Genomic DNA, 20,935 nt, shown 5'->3' with positions numbered 1-20,935 from the left:
CCTAATCTTGCCCCCGTTCTCAGGGCAGTCCTAAGGCTCAATAATAAAAATAAAGTAGGAAAACGGCGAGAACGCGACTGTCCCATTGGCGCGACCCTTAACACCGAGCAGACTCAGCGCACGTTACGGACCTGCGCCCCCTGCTGCCTTCGCCGCTGCATTGGCGTCTCCAGAATCCGCCCAAAACCCTGCGCCTGCGCAAAATGCAAGCGCCCGGGCCCACCCCTTGTAGGGTGTGACTTCCCTGAGTGGCTTTGATTTAGCCACGCCTACTTCCGGACAGATCAGGCCGAGGTCTCAGCCACATGACTGTGTTCCGGCTCGGCAAAGATGGCGGCGCCCAGGGCGGTAGCGTGAAAGTTGTTGGTGGAAGACGCTGTCCAGTTGTGTTGGAATCAAAACAGCGGGGACTCTGCGCCATGTCGCGACTGATCGTGAAGAATCTCCCGAATGGGGTGAGTGCAGAGGCAGGAGTTGGGAATCTGAAATGAGACCAGCCGGGAGCTGTGAGGTAGGGAAGAGATGCCTGGAGGTAATGGAAGATTTTTTGCTCTGGGGCAGGACTCCGGGCCAATTCCGAACTCAAAAAGGGCGGGATCCTGGGCTTATCCCCATTTGATCCCGGGGAAAGAGGAATAGTGACTGCTTACGGTTTCACAACCGGTTGTTTGGTACCTGACTCCTAACCCAACTCTTCCCGGGGAGGTGACAACTCCCACCTTGTGGCGAATGCCCTGCTCCCACAACCTCTTTCATTCAATCACTGTTTTTTAGTTGTTGACCTGGGATATTGTCCAACACTGTATTTATATTCCTCTCACAGTCTGGAGACTGTTGGGGAAGACATGGGGAATATTAATCTGCGGACCTGCGTTCCAATTCCCACTCGCATCCTTAGGGCAAGTAGGAATACGGAGTGGGTAAAGAGCTTTACAGCATTTATCTAGTAAGTGGGGAGTGGTGACCCAGCCATACTTTTTTGTTTCGCTAGAGCCCAGCACAGAACTCGACACATGGTAGGCAAAATAGGTGAATGTACTTAATACTAGATGATTAAATGTAGTGGGCTCGAATGGATCATCCTTTTTTCTCTTTGTCGCTTTTTTTTTTTTTTTAAATGGATTACTGATCCATCCATCAGGTTAGACAGTGTTTCTTGATGCCTCGCTTTGTGGGATGAGGATTTTTAGCGTAGCTGCACTTCCTTTCCCTCCCAAATTCAGCTTTGTTGTGCTTCACTGTGTAGTTGATTCTCTTATCATTGTTTGTCTTATATCCTTTTTTTTTCTCTCTCTCTCGCGTGTTTTTTGTTTTGTTTTGTTTTGAAATGGAGTCTGGCCCTGTCGCCCAGGCTGGAGTGCGGTGGCGCAATCTCGGCAGTCTCCAGTCACTGCAACCTTTGCCTCCCGGGTTCAAGCGATTCTCCTGCCTCAGCCTCCCAAGTAGCTGGGACTACAGGCATGCGCCACTACGCCCAACTAATTTTTGTATTTTTAGTGGAGACATGGGGTTTCGCCAGGTTGGCCAAACTGGTCTCGAACTCCTGACCTCAGGTGATCCACCGCCTGGGCCTCCCAAAGTGCTGGGATTACAGGCCTAAGCCACTGCGCCTGGCCCCCATTTCTGTTTTAATGTTGTGAGTTTTTTCCTTTCCTTTTTTTTTCCCCCCTTTGTCAGGTGGGACAAAGGAACTTTGTAACACACAGTTTTCAAAATTCAAGCAGTATAGTAGTGTATATCATGAGTAGCAAAGTCTTTGCTCTGTCCTACCTTCCCTCTCTGTCCAGGAGGAACCATCTTCATTGATTTGTTTTTGGGACTCCTCACATGTATCTCTGTATATTCAAGGAGTGTACCTTCCTCCTTTTGACCTGCCTGCCCCAGTGACTATCTGCTAGGCCTCAACTATGAAAAATAAGGAATTTAGATCATCTGTTCCTCCCCTCCAGTGTCTGTAATATTCTTGTTTTTAATTCTCCTGTCATCATCTCTGAGCAGTATACTTAAAAATATCTATTTTAGCATGGCTGCACTTCCTTTTCTTCCCAAATTCAGTTTTGTTGCACTTCACGGTGTAGTTGACTCTTATTGTTTGTCTTATCTCATGAATGAAAGAATAACAAAAACAAGGGCAGTTGCAGCTGACACTTGGAGAGTTTACTATGTGCCAGGCACGGTTCCAGGTGCTTTAGGTAAAGTAACATTTAATCCTCACCTTATCCCTGTGAGGTAAGTTTTATTTTTACGTCCATTTTAAAGGTAAAGAAACCAAGATACAGAGAAGTACAGGGATTTGCCTGAGCTCACACACTGGTATAATTTATAGAGCAGGGGTTGAATTGAGCAATCTTTTTCTAGAATTTGCATTCCTCACCACTACACCTGACTCTCTCTTAGCAGGATGGTCTGCACTGGTCTTAATTATTTTTCAACAAATATTTAGTAGTGAATACTTGTGATATTGCCGACACTGTAGATAGAGGTGGATAAGCCTGGGTCCTTATTTTTAACGGAACTTGCGGTCTAGCAGAAAAGAGAGGCACCAGATCATTATGATGCAAGGTGCATCATTGAAATAGGAACAGGGTGCTATGGGAGCACAGTGAGGGTTGGTTATCTCGTCCACCTAAGGCATCTAAGAAAGACCTCTTGGAACAGGAGATGTTTGAACTGAGAATGAGGAGTTAGCCAGGGCCTGTCTTGGGAAATGTAACCCAGAGGGGACAACCAAAGTAAAACCTCAGAGGTGAGAAGGCTGTGAGGAGTTTGGCAAACGTAGTGCTGAAGAGGTTAGTCGGGGCAGATCTTGAAGAATTGCATGTTTTCCTTTAGATGCTTGTCCTTGAGACTTTGGTGCCAGAAAGTCACCAAAAGGTTTTTGACAAAGGAATGATGGATTCAGACTTGAGCCTGGTCTCTCCCAGGCACTGAGGACTTGAATTCACTGTCTTGTATATTTCTGAATTGAGTCACAAACCTTGATTCTGTAGGCCTTGGGCAGATCATTTATCCCTTATGAGTTTCATTTTCTCCTCTATAAAATGTGGATAAAAATTCCTAACTCACAGTGTGATTGAGATTTTGATGAGATCAGTTAGTAAGAAGCTACCTCAGAAAATGTCGTCTTCTAGTTGGACTGCCAAGACCTCTAGCTTCTTGCATTTTCAAACTTGTTTTGGCTGTTTGTGGGCCCTGAATGTCCCCTCAACTCCACTACCACACACACTAATCTCCCAGTATCTGCTTAGAAAACTGAGTTGTGAGGGTAGCCTGGCTGCAGTGAAGATGGTGAGAAGCCAGGAGCCTGTTTTCCATAGGGTGGGGCTTCTTGACCAAATTATAATATTAGTGTGTTAGTTTTTTAATGCAGCTATAGCAAATTCGCACAAACTTACTGGCTTAAACAATCCAAATTTGTTATCTTACAGTTTTGCAGGTCAGAAATCCTAAAATCAAGGCTTTGTCAGGGCTGCAGTCCTTCTGGGAAGCTCTATAGGAGCATCTGTCCCTTTGCCTTTTTTCAGCTTCTAGAAGCACCTGCCTTCCTTGGCTCATGGTTATATACTCCATTTTTGGAGCCAATAGGATAACATCTTCCAATCTCCTCTGTTTCCATCTTCTCTCATCTTCCTGCCTCCCTCTCGTAAGGACCCATGAGGTGACATTGGGCCTGGCTGCATAATCCAGGTCATCTCCCCATCTCCACATCAGTCACACCTGCCAAGTCCCTTTTGCCATGTAAGGTAACATATCCACAGGTTCCAAGGATTAGGATGTGGGCATCTTTTTGTGGGAGGCTTCATTGACAAAGATATATAGAGCTTACCCTGCCTGTTCATTCATTCATTTATTCCGACAAGTATTTATTAGGTATCTACTATGTAGCGGATGTAATACTACTTCTGTAATTGATCTTATCCTCATAGGAGCCCCATAGGGTAGGAAGACGTCATTTGCAGCCATTATGAGTCATGATTTCCACATCAGTGAGTGGTTAAGGGACTTTCTCAAGGCCACACAACTCGTGCTAGAGTCACAGCTGGAACCTATTGTAGCTAGAAAAGCATACTCTGCCCCTCTTCATCCGAGGCCACCCTTAGAGAATCTCATGACCTCAGGTTTCCAGTGCATTTTGTCCCCTTGCTCTGGGGACTTTCCAGTTTGTCTCTCATTCCTCTCCCTCTGTCCTAGATGAAGGAGGAGCGTTTCAGGCAGCTGTTTGCCGCCTTCGGCACGCTGACAGACTGCAGTCTGAAGTTCACCAAAGATGGCAAGTTCCGCAAGTTTGGCTTTATTGGCTTCAAGTCCGAGGAAGAGGCCGAAAAGGCACTGAAGCATTTCCACAAGAGCTTCATCGACACATCCCGGATCACAGTGAGTGGGTGGGAGTCTCACCCTCACCTGCCTGTCGAGTGTGATGTTGTTTGATCTTTCACTCAACACTTGAGTTCAAAGACCGTCCCTCTTCACTTTGTGATGTCTTTGGTCTTCTTCCTCACTGATTCACACACTTTCATATGCGTACGAATCACCTGAGAGCTTATTATAACAGCTTCCTGGGCCCATCCCCAGAGCGTCTGATTCAGTGCATGGAGGCAGGACCCAAGAATTCACACATCCAACAAGCCCTCAGGTGACGCCCATGCTGCTGGTCTGAGGCCCACGCCTTGAGAACCACAGCTCTGCCTCATCCATTCACTCATGCATTTAGCAAGCTCTCAATGATGCTGGGAATTTAGAGAAAAAGGTGACGTCTCAGCCCCTGTCCTCATGGAGCCAGCTGCCTCTGGGCAGGCAGGGGGCTGATAGGTCAGCAGGCTGCTTTGGCTCAGTGACATCAGTGCTATGATGAGGTGAGCCTCAGGGACTGTGGGAGAACAAAGATCTCTAGCCTGACCAGGGAGGAGTCAGGAAAGCTTCCTGGAGGAGGGGGCTCCACTTTAGGTCACTCGTGTATTTAGTGACTTCGTAAAAACATCTCTAACGCTTTTTGAGAAGGAAAAAACAGATGATGGACAAATACATGTATGTCTCATGTGATCCCATTTAGACACAATCGTATTCCTCCATACATGTATGATAAATGCATGGAAGGCCATAGGATAGGATTTGTACCAAAATACTAATCATTCCTCTCTATGAGTGGTAGGAATTGGAGTACTTTTTTTTAACTTTCATTGTACTTTTGTATATTATTTGACTTTTGTACCATGAGGACATGTCATTATTATAGAAATAACAAGCCTATTTTGAAAGTGTGCACAAAAGGGATTGTAACTGGCCAGGTGTGGTGGCTCATGCCTATGCCAGCACTTTGGGAGGCTGAGGTGGGAGGATCACTTGAGGCCAGGAGTTCAAGACCAGCCTGTGCAACATAGCAAGACTGTGTCTTTACAAAAATAAAAAAAATTAGCCGGGCATGGTGACATGTGCCTGGAGTCCTAGGTATTCAGAAGGCTGAAACAAGAGGTTCTCCTGAGCCCAAGAGTTTGAGGCTGCAGTGAGCTATGATCATGCCACTGCGGTCCAGCCTGGTCAATGGAGTGAGACCCTGTGTCTTAAAGAGGACTGCAACCAGTTGGCAGCTCCTTCCCCTAGGGGCAGTGGTTGGTTGACCAGTGTCAGCCTTAACCGTGGCTGGACGTGGCTGGCAGTGGTGGATGCCTGAATAACCAGCGCTCTCAAAGTCCTCTCAGAGGAGTGTATTGGAGGTTTTAGGGCCTGAATGGTGCATCAGCTCAGACTGGGTCTCCAGAACTCTTCCATCCCTCCAGTGGTCACCCCGCTGTCCCTATCACTCTAGAATTGTTCGCTGGAGCCAGAGGAGCTCACTTTATGATAATTAACCCATGGCAGTGTGGGGTAACCCTGGTAGCCACTGCCCCGCATTGCCCTGCCCAGAGCCTGATTGAGTGCTTGGCCCAGGTCATCTCGCCACCCTGTAGAGTGGATGGTTAAGAACTCAGGTTCCAGAGCCCAGAGACCCCCTGAGTGCCAGTCTTCACTCTGTCACTTACTACCTGGGTAACCCAGAGCAATTGACTTCTTGATGCTTCGGTTTCTTGATCTGAATTATAGAAAGTCGTAGCTGTCACTAATGTGAGAGGCTCAGTGTATCAGCACTTGCAGAGCACTTTAGATAGTACCTGGTATGTGGAATTCCTCAGTAAGTGGCAGCTATTACCATTACAGTATTACAGACTCATACTGATAGACTGTTAAAGTATTACATTCTAGACTTGAAGAAGAAAGCCCAGGCTAAGGGGCGATGTGTAATCTACTTCTGCAAACTCAGCTAGGCAGTGGCAGTTGTCTAAAATGCCCGAGCTCCCAGGTGCCAAAGGGCAGCACCTAACACCTGGGTGCCGTGGCTCTTTTCCCACACAGGTGGAGTTCTGCAAGTCATTTGGGGACCCGGCCAAACCCAGAGCCTGGAGCAAACATGCCCAGAAACCAAGCCAGCCCAAGCAGCCTCCAAAAGACTCTACTACTCCAGAAATTAAGAAAGTATGTAAAGGGTCACTCTGGCCTCTGTCCCCAGTGCCAGCAGGGTAGTCACTCCCTTTTGGTTCCCGAAGATGGGCCCTCCCAAGTCAATGCAGTTCTGTTTCCCAGCTCTCTTCATCTGTGTGACCCTCACTCTCTGTGCCTTCTGTTTTCAGGACGAGAAGAAAAAAAAGGTGGCAGGTCAACTGGAGAAGGTGAGTCTGTCCTGTTGCCCAAGAGGGAGGGAGGGAGGGTGGGCAGCAGGTGGAAGAGGGTGGAGACTGGAGAGGGTAGAGGCTGGGAGAGGGTGGAGGCTGAAAAGGGTGAAGAGGAAGGAGGCTAAAGAGGGTGGAGGCTGGAGAGGGTGGAAGCTGGGAGAGGGAGGAGTCTGGGAGAGGGAGGAGTCTGGGAAAGGGAAGAGACTGGAGAGGGAGGAGGCTGGAGAGGGTGGAGGCTGGGAGAGGATGGAGGCTGGCCCTGGGAAGCAGAGAGCTGTGCCTCTGGTCTCCCCTGGCCTTGTCTTCATGTCCTCTTAGTTTTGTCTGGTGAGAAGTCAACTCTGCCTTCCTTAGAACTGACCCAGCTGAACCTCGGGGTCCTCTAGAGAATGGGGGAAATGAGCTTGAGGGATCTTCTCACCCTCCTAAGAGTCAGAAAGATCAAGCCCCACCTGAGCCTTCTCTGCCTCTTCCTCTCCGTTTTTCCCGTGTCCCTGCTGCCCGGGTTCTGGTGCCACCAGCTGAAGGAGGACACAGAGTTCCAGGAGTTTCTGTCAGTTCATCAGAGGCGGGCGCAGGCAGCCACTTGGGCGAACGATGGCCTGGATGCTGAGTCCTCGAAAGGGAAGAGCAAGCCGGCCAGCGACTACCTGAACTTCGACTCCGATTCTGGGCAGGAGAGTGAGGAGGAGGGAGCCGGGGAGGACCTGGAAGGTGAGGGCATGGGGACTGTGTGCTCCATGTGCACGGACCTGTGCTTGCCATTGGGCTCATCGGCACTGGGGGCCCCTCTGTACCAGACTCTAGGAGTCAGGTGAGCCCTTGAGCTCTCCAGTCGGGGTGATGATCCCTCTGCAGGTGCGTCTGCCTTCACTGATCCTACTTGGGTATTCAGTCAGTCAGTCAATCACTCAACAAATATTTCTTGAGCACCTACTATCTGCCAGGCATACTTCAGGCATTGGGACCATGTTGATAAGCAAAAGACAGAAGGGTCTGTTCCCCCATGGAGCTGTGATTATGGTTGTGGAGAGGAACAATAAGCAAATAAGTCCACTGTCGGGTATATCAGAGGATGATGAATGCTACAGAGAGAAAGCAGGAAAGGGGGACAGGAGAGTTATCAGGGAAGGCCTCCCTGAGGAGGTAAAGGAGTGAGCCTTTGTCCTCAGAAGGGGTTTGTGGTGTAGGGGGAGGCCTGGTGGGCAAGGGAGCAACTGCAACACAGGAGAGTACTTGCTCGGTGGAGAGCTGGGAGTGTATTTGGGTCTAAAGGTGAGAGGATGTGCATTTAGTGCAGTTATGCCTGGTAATGTTTCTGTGCTAAGTTCACATCCGAGGAACTCAGGGGACTTAGTGGGACACGGTAGGGGAGGGGAGAAGAAAGGGGTTCCAGGCAGGGGAACAGCAAAGACACAGAGGAAAGGAAGATGCATGGGCTTGAGGGGCTTGATGTGGGTTGGGATGGCTGGAGCAGGAGGAGACAGTGGGAGAAGCCCACGCAGCCGTCCCTGATGAGGAGCTTGAGTTTCACCCTGAGCATCCAGAAACCCCTGGAAGGTGTTAAGCAGAGACTGACCGTCCTGTACCTACTCTGAAAAGTGTCGTGGAGGCTGCCATATAGAGAGAACTGGGGAGACATGGCTGGCGGCAGGGAGCCAGGAGCTCAGTGTGTGGTACAGAGAATATCAAAGCTGCAGTAGCCCCACCCCATTTGGCACTGCTAATCAGAGGACTCATGGGGGATGCTGGGCACAGGGGCCATGGACACAGTGTGGTGAGGACACCAGGGCGTGGGGCCTCAGGCCTCTCACTAGGAGGACCATCTGCCATTTGCTGCCTCCGAACTCCGGTTTGCTCGTAGCTATCACTGATCTCAGCCTCCCTGTCTTTCTAGAAGAGGCAGGCCTCAAACTGAAGGCAGCTGTGCAGAAGGAGCTGTCAGACATGGATTACCTGAAATCCAAGATGGTGAAGGCCGGGTCGTCCTCTTCCTCAGAAGAAGAGGAAAGTGAAGATGAAGCCGTGCACTGTGATGAAGGGAGTGAGGCCGAGGAAGAGGCTTCCTCCGCCACCCCAATCCTGCAGGAAAGAGATGGCAAGGGTGCAGGCCAAGAGCAAGGGATGCCAGCTGGGAAAAAGAGACCACCGGAGGCCAGAGCTGAGGTGCGTGTGTATCCCGCAGATGCCAAGGGAGGAGGTCCGCTCTCCTGCTTGCCTATGGTCCCCACAGCTCCTCTTTTAGGAGAGTGGAATGTTGGGGAAAGACGCAGCTCTGCAGTCCAAAGGCTTCCTGATCTTGGCCCTGCCGCTTGCTCGCCGTGTGTCCTTTCTGCATTTCTTTTCTATTTTTTATTTTATTTTGTTGTGACAGAGTCTCGCTCTGTCGCCCAGGCTGGAGTGTGGTGGTGCGATCTCAGCTCACTGCAGCCTGCGCTTCCTGGGTTCAAGTGATTCTCCTGCCTCAGCCTCCCGAGTAGCTGTGATTATAGTCATGCGCTACCACACCCAGCTAATGTTTTGTATTTTTAGTCAAGATGGTGTTTCGCCATGTCAGCCAGGCTGGTCTCAAACTCCTGACCTCAAGTGATCCACTCACCTCAACCTCCCAAAGTGCTGGGATTACAGGCATGAACCACTGCACCCAGCCTCTGCATTTATTTTCTGTTGCTAACCTGGAGAGGTCACCTGCCTTCCAGAAATTGCCTATAAGTAGGGTGACAAATTATTATGCGCACTAAGTTAAAAGTGAGATGCTAGTCCAATGGGGTGCCAGGCTGTGGATGTAGTTACTGCAGGTCTAATGACTGCAGATACAGTGACCAACTATCCTGGGCAAACTGGAGCAGCCTGGTCAGCACACCCACATCCCACCAATGGGGCAGGAGTGAGCTGAGTGATGGCTCTGAGCCTTTATCCTTTTTATTTAGTAACAGCACAGGCAGAGGGGTGCAGAGCAGTCATCAGCAATAACAGGGAGGATCAACTGAGCCTGCGCTACACACTAGGCACCATGCCTGCCATGCCGTTGCATTTCATTGTGATCTTGAGGGCAGGTATTGCTCTTATTCCATTTTACAGATGAGGAAACTGAGGCCTGGAGAAGGAAGGTGCCTCAGCCAAGGTCATGGCTGGGAAGTGATGGGTTCAGGACTTAGCCCCAGGTCTTTGGGGTCTGAAGTCAAGATCATAAACGTGGGCGCTTCCCTGGAAGTCAGCCAACTCGTCTCCGACCTGGGAGTCCTCTCTGCATCAGAGACAGAGCAGTTTGACATGTTGTCCAGGTCCCTGTTCCCTCTTTCTGTGAAGTATCACTTCTCTCCCTGCCTAGCCCTGTATTTTCTTTTTTTTTTTTTCCTCTTTGTTTAAGACAGTCTTGCTCTGTCACCCAGGCTGGAGTGTGATGGTGCGGTCTCAGCTCACTGCAGCCTCTGCCTCCCGGGTTCAAGTGATTCTCATGCCTCAGCCTCCTAAGTAGCTGGGATTACAGGCACATGCCACCACGCCCAGCTAATTTTTGTATTTTTAGTAGAGATAGAGTTTCACCATATTAGCCAGGCTGATCTCGAGCTCCTGGCCTCAAGTGATCAACCCACCTCAGCCTCCCAAATTGCTGGGATTACAGGCATGAGCCACTGCACCTGGCCCCAGCCCTGTATTTTCAAATGAGATGAAAGCAGGCTTCATCCTCCTCTTTTGTTTCCTCTTTTCCTTTTCTTCTTCCTCCCTCCTTTCATTTTCTGCCTCTTCTAATTATGCACCCTGTCCTTTTTTTTTCCCCCAAAAATTGTATATTTCAGAGAGGTAGTAGAGTGTGGGGAAGTTAGAATTATGAGTTCAAATCCTAGCTCCATCATTTAGTAGCTGTTGGTCCTTAGGTGAGATACTTTACTTCCTTCAGCCTCTTAATTTTCATCTACAAAAAGACACTCCTGGTAGCACTGCTCCCTGCCTCTGGTTTCTGACCCTGTGGCTAAGTATATGCTGGAATTCTGGAATCTTCAGATTTTAGGAAGAGAACCCTCTGGAATGAAGTACCCCCAGCAGGGCTCACTCCCCTCTGCCTACCTTGTTACTAAATACAGGATAAAAGGCAGCACCCCATTGTCTTTTTCTGCAGTGCATAGACAAGACTGCTTGCGCTACGTGAATCAGCATAAGCTATAAATGGGCCCACATCCACTCACGGCAGGCTTTGCTGGGAAGTGCATTTGAGTCGGGGCAGGTTTTGTTGTCATAAAAGTTTCTAGAAACTTAGATTTTTCAGAGCTGTTTGGATTCCAGAATTGAGGGGAAAAGACATCCGGAACCCATAATCCCCATTGGATTGTTGTAAAGATTTAGTAGATCACTGGCATCTGTAAAGTGCTTGACTCAGTGTCTGGCACTGATAAGCCCTGCATAGTGGTACTGACAGTCCTGTTCTTCAGGGCTCCTTCCCATTCTCACCCTGCCCCTCCTTGTGGCCCCAGGGCTCCTGTCCAAGTGCCCATAGCTTGCCAGGCTCTGGTTCCAGCGCTCATCTCAGGGACACATGGAGACTTGGCATCACCTAGCCCCACCTCTGGCCAGACTCCATGCACGGTAGACATGGATTCTTCCCAGCGTTCCCCAGTTCTCCCTAACAGCAGGCACCTTCTCTGGCACTGAAATGTCCCAGTGTGCCACCTCCTGCAGCTGTATGAAGCGTTAGTGTGGCCACTTCTGTTTGTTTTTCTGATCACTCAGACAGAGAAACCAGCAAACCAGAAGGAACCCACCACCTGCCACACCGTGAAGCTGCGGGGAGCCCCGTTCAATATCACAGAGGTATGTGCTGACTGAGGACAAGGGTCGGGAGCCTGTGGGAGCAGGAGACGAGGGTGGGAAGACCAGGAGCCTTTGGTGCATGGGGGTGTTAGAGCCCGTTGAGGACATGAGCTGGAAGGAACTGGGGCCAAAAAGGCTGAGAAATAAGATCTCTGGCATTGTCAGGGTCAGGAAACAGGGATGGCTACACCAAGACAAAGGAGGTCTGGTTTCACTCGCTGGTACCCATACCAGGGTGGACACACTCTGTTAAAGAAAAGCGTGGGGGTTGGGTCAGCCAGTAAATATTTAAGGCTTCGTGATCAACATGTCTCTGTTGTGACTACTCACGCTGCTCTTATAGCAAGGAAGCGGTCTCAGAAAGTAGGCAAAAATAGATAAAACTTTATGTATAAAAACAGGCAGTGGGCCAGATTTGCCTGTGGACTGTAGTTTGCTGCCTTTGGGTCTGTAACAGCGGAAGAACACTTTTAATTTTCACTTTTCATGAAAGTAATAGAAGTTCAATATAGAAAATTCAAAACCGTGTAGCTAAATAAAACATATTTAAAAATTGCCTCTAAGTAGGATGACTACTAAATTATCATCTACACTAAATTGAGAATGAGAGGGGTGCTACCCCACCGGGGTGCCAGGCTGTGGATGTAATTACCACAGATCTAATGACTCCAGATACAGTGACAACTCATCCCAGGCAAACTGGGGCTGTCTGGCCAACACACCTGTGTCCTACCCAGTGACATCCACTGCTACGTTTTGGATGTGTCTTCTTAGATGGTTTTTGTTTTGTTTTCCTTTGTTTTTTGTGTGGGTTTTTTTTTTTTTTTTTTTTTTTTTTTTGTGAGACAGGGTCTCGCTGTGTAGTACAGTGGTGCCATCATAGCTCACTGAAGCCTCTTCTTGGACGTTTTTGTCTTTGTATGTCTAAGAAGCAATCCTTTACTGGGAACTCTGGAAACCCCTTTTTCCTCCTCATCACGATATGTCATAGACCTCTTTGAATATTGAAGATACTCTGTTACAGCAGCAGTTTTTATACTCATGCTCTTCCTTACTCAGGGTAAACTTCTACAGGTTTACTCAGTCCCCTAAATTGGGACATGGAGTTATATCCAATTTTTTGCTATTATAATAATCCAGTTCCTTGGGATCAGGGGTGAGCAGACTTTGTCTGTAAAGGCCAGATGGTAAATATTTTAGGCTTTGTAAGCCATTTCATCTCTGTCACATATTCATTGTTTTCTCTTTTTTTGGTAAATAATCCTGTAAGATGTAAAAACCATTTTTAGCTTGCAAGCCAGACAAAAGCAGACCATGGTGGTATTTGGCCCATGGGCCACAGTTTGCTGATCTTTGCTCCAGATAAATATTCTGTGTAGGCACATGCGTGTACAATTCTAAGGCTTTGGCACAGAATATCAGTTGCCCTCTGGGAGCATTGCTAGTTGATACTCCCTGTAGCAGAGTCTACAAGTGCCCATTTTCCTGTACCCTGGGTATTATTAATGTTTTATCAGTGATAGGTAAAATTGGCATCTCATGTTAATTTATATTTTAAATTACTTATAAGATGGATCATACTCTCTCACATTTGTAGATCATGTATATCTTGTTGTTGTTGTTTTGAGACAGGGTTTCGCTCTTATCTCCCAGGCTGCAGTACAATGGTGCAATCTCAGCTTACTGCAACTTCCACCTCCAGGGTTCAAGTGATTCTTCTGCCGCAACCTCCTGGGTAGCTGGGATTACAGGCACCCGTCACCACACCCAGCTAATTTTTGTATTTTTAGTTAGAGACAAGGTTTCACCATGTTGGCCAGGCTGGTCTCGAACTCCTGACCTCAGGTGATCCTCCCGCCTTGGGCTCCCAAAGTGCTGGTATTACAGGCGTGAGCCACCCCACCTGGCCAATATATCTTCTCTTTTGGAAAGTGCCCGTTCATGTCTTTTGCCCTTTTTTCTCTTGAAATCTTTTTTTGTTCTGGTACTCTATGTTTATAAATTTCCAAATTACAACTTATCAAACTTCAGAGTAGCAAGCATTTAGGTTTTATTAAACTCACTGAGTTGTCTTGTAATTTTGTCAGAATTCTTTCAGTACCAACCATTCTGAAAATCACATGCTTTAATTAGCAAAGCAAAAACCACGAGGTGGCTGCTTGCAAAACTAATACACAAAAACCAAATACTCAAACTTAACGAGAAGTGAAAAAAGCCAGATTTAATCCCAAGTATATAAAATTATCTAGGGGAGAAACAATGCCTTAAAATGCTGATAGTGACATCGCTATTTTAATCCTGATAGTGACACTGCTATTTTATATTTATATTACTCATTTCTTCTCCAATTTTCTTTTTCAAATTTTTTCCAAGGTAATTGGAGAAGAGAGATGTATAAGGAAAGAGAAAAAGTAAAGAATGAAACACTTTGTAATCCTTTCTGATTCAGAAATTTGCCCCATGTCTTTTCGTTGGGTTGTATTTTTATTATGTGGTTGGTAAGGGGAAAAAATTTCTTACAGAAAAATGTTACGGAATTCCTGGCACCCCTGAAACCAGCGGCCATTCGAATTGTGAGAAATGCTCATGGGAATAAAACAGGTAAGATCTGGGATGTTTCCGGGTAGGAAAGGGGGCAGACAGTGAAGATGGAAGGTTGGGGTAGTTAAATAAGGGAGAAGTTTTAAGGGCACCCGTTTTTCTTCCTATTTGTGGTCCTCAGTCGTGTGGATGTGGTCAGCCTGGGCAGGTCAAGGCTGCATCTCTTGCCCCAGCCTTTGGAGGCCTGGTGTATAGGGAAGGAGTTTTCACCTGTGCTTTTCATCCTTCCCTTCCTCATGTTAGCCTTTGCCTATCCCAGTGGGCTCACCTATTGCACTGAAACAAATGCCATCAGGTCCTGGGGTTTGCTGGGCCAAGTTCACAGGCAGCTCTGCTGGTGCGCAGGGCTCTGAGTTGCTGAGCCTATGTGGTGTTGCCCCGTGCCACCCTCCCCGCAGGTTTACACTCTGGGCAACCAGGCACCTCCTTTGGCTTCAGAGCCCTGGGTTCCGGCCTCCCTGAGATGAGCAGTGTGGCTGGAAGGCAGAGTGTCTGAGCTCAGGAAGGTGGGCACCGCCTGTGCCTACTCCTCCTTGCTGGCCAGACCAGGGCACTGTGGGAGATTGAGCAGCAGACTTGCTGCCTCTCAAGAGAACCACCCTGAGGCCCTGTAGCTGCAGGGAGGCTAGAGGCTGGAAGCCGCTGGATGTGTACTCTGTCTTTGGCAAGAAGACACTGGCCTGGGCAAAGCAGTTGAGATCTGCCTAGGCTGACACCCGGGGAAGAAAGTGTACTTGAGGGATGGTCTCCTCACTGTCACGTTTCTGCGTTTCTTCCCCAACTCTCCTCTTATCAGGAAAGTCCCGCTTACCCAGCCGACCATTCAGCCACCCATCCTTCTCCCTGCAGACTGATTCCAGGGCAGGGTGAGGTCAGGGGAAAGGGCTCTGCCTAGGTGCAGATCTCGGGTAGGAGCCCTATGACCTTGGACAAGGGACTTAGCCTCAGGTTTTTTTTGTTTGTTTGTTTTCTGGGCAGTCAGGTAAACCTGTCCCACCAAGTTGCGTGAATGGTTCTGTGTACAGCATTTAGTGTCGTGCTAAGCCCCTGTTGCACACTCAGTGAAAGCTGCTGTTAATATTCATGATGGTGGTGGTACCCTTGCTTTTATGGCACTTCAGAGAACAGAGAGGGAGCAGGAAGAAGCATATCTGAATTGTCAGGGTCAAGAGAAAACCATACTGGAGTCCCTGGAGTTGGAGAGAGCTGGGATCCAAGCATGAAATGTTGAAAAGCAGCAGAATGTCCCCTGCAGGAGAGCTGGGGAGGAGGCAGGCTGGGCCTCTTAAGCTTTAGGGGCCTCATTAAAGATTGTGTGAGTCTCAGCTACTCAGGAATCTGAAGTGGGAAGATTACTTGAGCCTAGGAGTTCAAATCCAGCCTGGACAACATAGCAAGACCCAATCTCAAAAAGAAAAAGATTGTGGGCTTCAGTCAGGATGCAGGGGCCCCTGGGAGCTTAGAGCAGGGGAGGGCAGTGATCAGATTTAGGATGGTCCCTGGCTGGTGAAGAATGGGTCCTGGAGCCAGGTGTTTGCCATCCTCTAAGGGAAGTTCAGTGGTGATGGGGCCCAGGGTGTGGCCATGGAGAGGAGGAGGGAGAAGGATGGAAGATGTTTATAGGGATGGATGAGATGCCTGGATATAGGAAAGGAGGGCACAGAGGAGTCACCGAAAGCATCTAAACAGCCTTGTGATTAAAGGCAGAAAACCCAAGGGCTTTGGACCAAGTAATAGACATTGCCAGCTGTTAGCTGGGTGCCCCTGGGAGGATTTCCTTAATGCCCCAGCAAAGCAGGGGAATGGTCCTCATCTTGTTGCCTCATGGGGTTGAGACCCAAAGAGGTCAGGAAGCGGAGCCTCTTGTGCTAGAGGAAAGACTCCCCCATTTGCTTGTTTTTTTGTGCAAGTCAAGGCCTCAGGCGCCCAGGAGCAGAGTGGGTGTGGAGACGGTGCTTCCAGCACCTAGATGGGTCCTCATGCTTCAGCCACAGGCCCTTCTCCAGAGAATGGCTTGGAGCAGGTGCCAGTCAGGGGTGAGGTGAGGCTTGGAGGGAGACAGAAATGCCTCCTGGGCTTCCGACTCCTGGCATTCAGCATCTTCATCCACAACACCAGGCTGGGGTCTGGACGCTCCCTGCAGAGGGAAATTGGGCTGTGGGTGGGAGAGAGAGAGGGAGACCCTTTGTATTTTGGAGATTTGGCAAAGGTAGAGGTTTCTCCCTCACTTTTTGCTCCTAGCACAGTAGGGGTATTCCCCTGGGTACCCTCACAAATGTCTGCAAGGCCTGCAAATTTTACCTCTCATTGTCCTCTGTCAGGATACATCTTTGTGGATTTCAGCAATGAAGAGGAAGTTAAGCAAGCTCTAAAATGCAACCGGGAGTACATGGGTAAGGAAGCCCTGGCCACGTGCCATCTTTGTGTTACAGGGTTTCTTCGTTCCTTCATTTCCTTTACACGTTCTTGTTGAGTACTGACTCTCTACAGACACTGTTCTAGGCACTGGGGACACAGCAGGGAGCAAACAGACCCAAATCCCTGCCCTTCCGGAGCTGACAGAGAGTAAACTGACTTAGCAGGAAGAGACAGGTAGTTAAATGTGTGATCCATGCTACAGGAAGACACACAGGAGACACGGGTCCTGGGGAAGGCAGGGATTTGAGGAGGCTTGGCTTTAAACAGGGTCCTGTCTGCTTTGGCCTCACCGAGGAGCGACATTGGTACACAAACCTGCAGTTGAGGAAGCAGGCTCTGGCTCTACAGGCAGGATGTTCAGTAGAGGGAACAGCACGTGCAAATTCCCTAGAGTTGGGAGGTCTTTGGAACAATACCCAGGGACGTAATCTTTGACCAATCCCCGGGCAAGACAAGTGATTTGAGTCCAACCGTCAACCCCAGTGAAGACTTGAGTTGTGTTAGAGAAGATGGAGAGCCTTGGGAATCTTGTTAGCAAGTCAGGAGGTGGGTATTTATTGAACAGCTAGCAGTGCCTGTGCAGGATACGGTGATAATAGTACCCTAATCAGGCACACGGGCTATGCATGTAAATGAATCATCAGCAGGTAAGCACCCAGGGCTGGGCTGTCACCTAAGACCTTTCCCAAGGCAGAACAACAAGCAGTGCCAGAGAATACAGCCCGCAGTTTAGAGACTGCATCACTGTGGTCTGGGATAATTCAGGCAGGCTCCCTCCAGGGCTGGAGCTGAACTGGCAGGGTGAGTGAGATTTGGGTTCAGGCCTGGGGTTGGCTTACGCTGCCACCCCAGGTGACAGGGCAGGTGTTGGGTGCTGTCATCTGCCACGTCGATTGTGTTTTCTGGAAGGCAGCAGAGAAGAGTTTGGAGTCACCAGCAAGGAGTCGCTGGCAAGTTCCAGGCCTCCCCCTGGAGCCCTGACTCCTCTTCATTGCAGGCGGGCGCTACATCGAGGTGTTCAGGGAAAAGAACGTCCCCACCACCAATGTTGCGCCAAAGAATACCACCAAATCCTGGCAAGGCCGGATGCTCGGGGAGAACGAAGAGGAGGAGGACCTGGCCGAGTCCGGAAGGCTCTTTGTACGGAACCTGCCCTACACCAGCACCGAGGAGGATCTGGAGAAGCTCTTCTCCAAATACGGTAGGGGCGAGGCCCCTGGGCTGTGGATAGCCCAGCGGCTGTGGGAACCAGGCTCTGACTCTAACATCCTGGGTTCAAGTCCCAGTGTACACACGACTCCACATCTCTTGCCTCAGTTTTCTCTTCTGTAAAATGGGACCAAGTACCCCTGAGCTGCTGTGAGGATTCAGTGACATGATGAATGCAGGGATTTGCAGGACAGGAAGTAAAAGGTATTAATAGCATCTCTGGCATCTTTTGCTGTCTGAGCTCTCTAACTTTTCCAAATTCAGAATTGAAGCAATTTGGATGACTTTTTTGAGATTCTCCCTTGCTGTCCAAACTCTTGCCACTCAATATTGGAATTGAGTAACTGTACAGGTTTCGCCTGACGAGTATACCTACACGGCGTTCCTCCATATCTGAATTCTTCATTATGTAAAGTCCTCTTATCCAAGCTGAGCACCAAATAGATTTGACAGTGTCAAGGTTAGTGTTGTTGTTGCTGTTATTTCTCGGGCCATGGGCTTGAGGGCCCATAGTCCAGCTTGGTGACAATAGGCTGTGTTTGTTTGTAGAGTTACCATTGTTGAAGGGCAGGAAGGGAGGGTTCAGGATGAGGGGAGGTCTTGATACCTTTGAGATCCCAGCAGTGTCTCCCCATGTCTATTCAGAGGCCAGCTGTAGGTTGTGGAGGATTGGAGCTGTAGGTTGAACACCTGATGTAGGCCCCGTTGTCAGGGTAAGGATGCCCTGAGTAGGGCCTGCCATCAGGAAAACTGATCTGACCTCTAAGGCTGGGGCCTGCCCCCAATGGAACTGTGTGTTCCATTCACTGATCTGCTCACCAGATCCTTCACACAGGCTGGCATCCCGGCTTATACTGCATGGCTGGGCTGAGTGGGCATTCTTTGATATACCCCAAACGTCCATTTGGGAAGGAAAGACCCAGAGAGGGGACGCGGCCACACCCTGGGGTCCAGAGTGGAAAGCACTGCAGGAAGGGTGTGCTTTAATTTGAGCATGATGCTAATATCATCATAGAAGACGCTTCTTTGGCACTAACTCTAGCAAGCACTGTTTAGTGCACTATGCACGCATTAACACATTTAGTTGTTGCAGCTGCCCATGAACTAGGTACCATTGTGCTGTTATACAGATGAAAAGACTGAGGCATGGGGAGGCTCAGTGATTTGCTCAAGGCAGGCTACATGAGCAGTAGGTGGTGGTGCTGGGCTCCAACCCAGGTATTGTTGCTCTTAGGATAGACACACGTAGGGGACTGGGAAATGATACCCGTGACCTGTGAGGTTGGCTCACAGCTGGTGCTCACCACGTTCTTCCCTGGGGCTGAGTGGCCTGGCCCACCAGAGACCAACACTTCTCCTGTCCTCAGGTCCCCTGTCTGAGCTCCACTACCCCATCGACAGCCTGACCAAGAAACCCAAGGGTTTTGCATTCGTCACCTTCATGTTCCCTGAGCATGCTGTAAAGGCCTACTCGGAGGTGGACGGGCAGGTATTCCAGGTGAGGCCCCTCCTGGGCTGGCCGGGAGGCTGCGGGACTCACGTGGTCAGGAAAGGCTGTGTGTGTGTGTGTCTGTGGTGTGTGGACACAGGCATCCACTTTGTGGGCTCACATGGTCAGGAAAGGCTGTGTATGTGTGTGTGTGTGTGTGTGTGTGTGTGAACACAGGCGTCCACTTTGTGGGCCTAAGAAAACGTGCAGTGGCATGCTAAGTCACCGCCTCACACAAGCCACTAGAAGGTAAGAAATCGCATGAGGGCAGGGTCTGATCTGTTCTGGTCACTGATCTGTGGCACCTACACTTGTGTCTGGCACATAGCAGGCACTGAAAAAATATTCCTTGAATGGATGAATTTGCTCTCCATTTCTATAGATCCCACCTTGGAAGAGGAGTAAGAAGAAAGGAATTTTTACAGAGGCATATTAAAATGGCCACAGTGGAATATAAGAAACTTCTCTTTTCCCAGTGTTACCAAGTCATCTACTTAGCATACATCCTCAAGCCCCAGGCTACCTCATCCTCACCCGTTTTCCTTTGCTCGTTCATTCATTTATTCATGATTTCTTGACCCCCTTGTTGCCATCAGGCCAGACCTGGCCCCCTGGCATGAAGCTCACATTCTCACTCACCGGTGCAGGGACAGGATGCGATGCAGGCTTGAGGGGCGGGGAGAGGGCTGCGGGTGCGGGTTATACACTGATCGAAGTTTCCTGTGTGTGGCTGTGTCAGGTGGCCTCCTTACAACGTCGAGTCCCTGTGTCAGGTGGGAAGAGAGTGGTTACGTTCTACCTGACCTCTCTCCCAGCCTCTGATCAGTGCCGGGTCCACCTTACTCGTGGCAGAAGTCAACATCCTCCACCAGGAAGCACGGCTTAAAGGCAGGGTTTCTGTTTACTCCCTTCCTGTCATCCCCGTCCAGGGCAGGATGCTCCACGTGTTACCATCCACCATCAAGAAGGAAGCCAGCGAGGACGCCAGTGCCCTGGGATCGTCATCCTACAAGAAAAAGAAGGAGGCCCAGGACAAAGCCAACAGCACCAGGTCCTCAGTGTCCCTGAAGCTGCTGAGCCCCAACCCCAACCGTCTACCACCCTCACCCTGTGCTTTCTAAGCTGCCTGGGTCTTCTGACTCCTGATGAGTTTAGTTCATACCTTACCGAGCTTCAGTTTTCTCATCTGTAAAATCGGAGAATGATAGTAGTGCCTTCCTTTTGTGGTGCTGTAAGGTTTCAGTGAGTGAATGTATGCGAAGTTCTCAGTCCCTGACACAGATGAAGCACTGCTAGGGATGGTCCCTGTCATCGGGTTGTCTTCAGGCCCTGTATATGTAGCCCATGATAGGGAAATTGGAGGAACGTAGAAAGGCAGGCCTAGGAGCCCATTTCTTACAGGATTCATGTCTGAGAGCAAGTTCCCCTCCTCCAGCTTGGTCTGATCTCCGTGTTCTGCCTCCTGCCTCTTAGCTCTCACAACTGGAACACATTATTCATGGGGCCGAATGCCGTGGCTGATGCCATCGCACAGAAGTACAACGCCACCAAGAGTCAAGTTTTTGACCACGTGAGTAAAGCCGACCAATCCTCTCTGGGATCTGGGCCAAACTGAAGGGGAGAAAGAACAGGAGGCACGTTGTGCTGCTCTCAGCTGTGAGGCTGGGGCCTCCAGGGCTTTCCTCTTGGGCCTTCCCAGAGGTCT

General features: G+C 49.4%; 1 protein-coding gene across 1 annotated transcript in view; it reads left to right on the top strand.

Moving 5' to 3' along the window:
- The first annotated feature begins 273 nt into the window (after positions 1 to 273).
- Positions 274 to 20,935, top strand: part of RBM19 (RNA binding motif protein 19) — a 141,609-nt gene continuing 120,947 nt past the window's right edge. The window contains exons 1-13 of the mRNA XM_008004832.3: positions 274 to 455; positions 4,192 to 4,374; positions 6,388 to 6,507; positions 6,663 to 6,701; positions 7,226 to 7,418; positions 8,602 to 8,870; positions 11,433 to 11,513; positions 14,036 to 14,114; positions 16,436 to 16,507; positions 17,530 to 17,733; positions 19,109 to 19,239; positions 20,160 to 20,281; positions 20,704 to 20,800. Of these exons, the coding sequence (XP_008003023.3) occupies positions 306 to 455; positions 4,192 to 4,374; positions 6,388 to 6,507; positions 6,663 to 6,701; positions 7,226 to 7,418; positions 8,602 to 8,870; positions 11,433 to 11,513; positions 14,036 to 14,114; positions 16,436 to 16,507; positions 17,530 to 17,733; positions 19,109 to 19,239; positions 20,160 to 20,281; positions 20,704 to 20,800 (1,740 nt within the window). The 5' untranslated portion in view covers positions 274 to 305. The remainder of the gene's footprint in view (positions 456 to 4,191; positions 4,375 to 6,387; positions 6,508 to 6,662; positions 6,702 to 7,225; positions 7,419 to 8,601; positions 8,871 to 11,432; positions 11,514 to 14,035; positions 14,115 to 16,435; positions 16,508 to 17,529; positions 17,734 to 19,108; positions 19,240 to 20,159; positions 20,282 to 20,703; positions 20,801 to 20,935) is intronic.

This window comes from Chlorocebus sabaeus, chromosome 11 (assembly GCF_047675955.1).
Source record: "Chlorocebus sabaeus isolate Y175 chromosome 11, mChlSab1.0.hap1, whole genome shotgun sequence".
NCBI lineage: Eukaryota > Metazoa > Chordata > Mammalia > Primates > Cercopithecidae > Chlorocebus > Chlorocebus sabaeus.
This window is presented reverse-complemented; position numbering and strand designations above follow the sequence as displayed.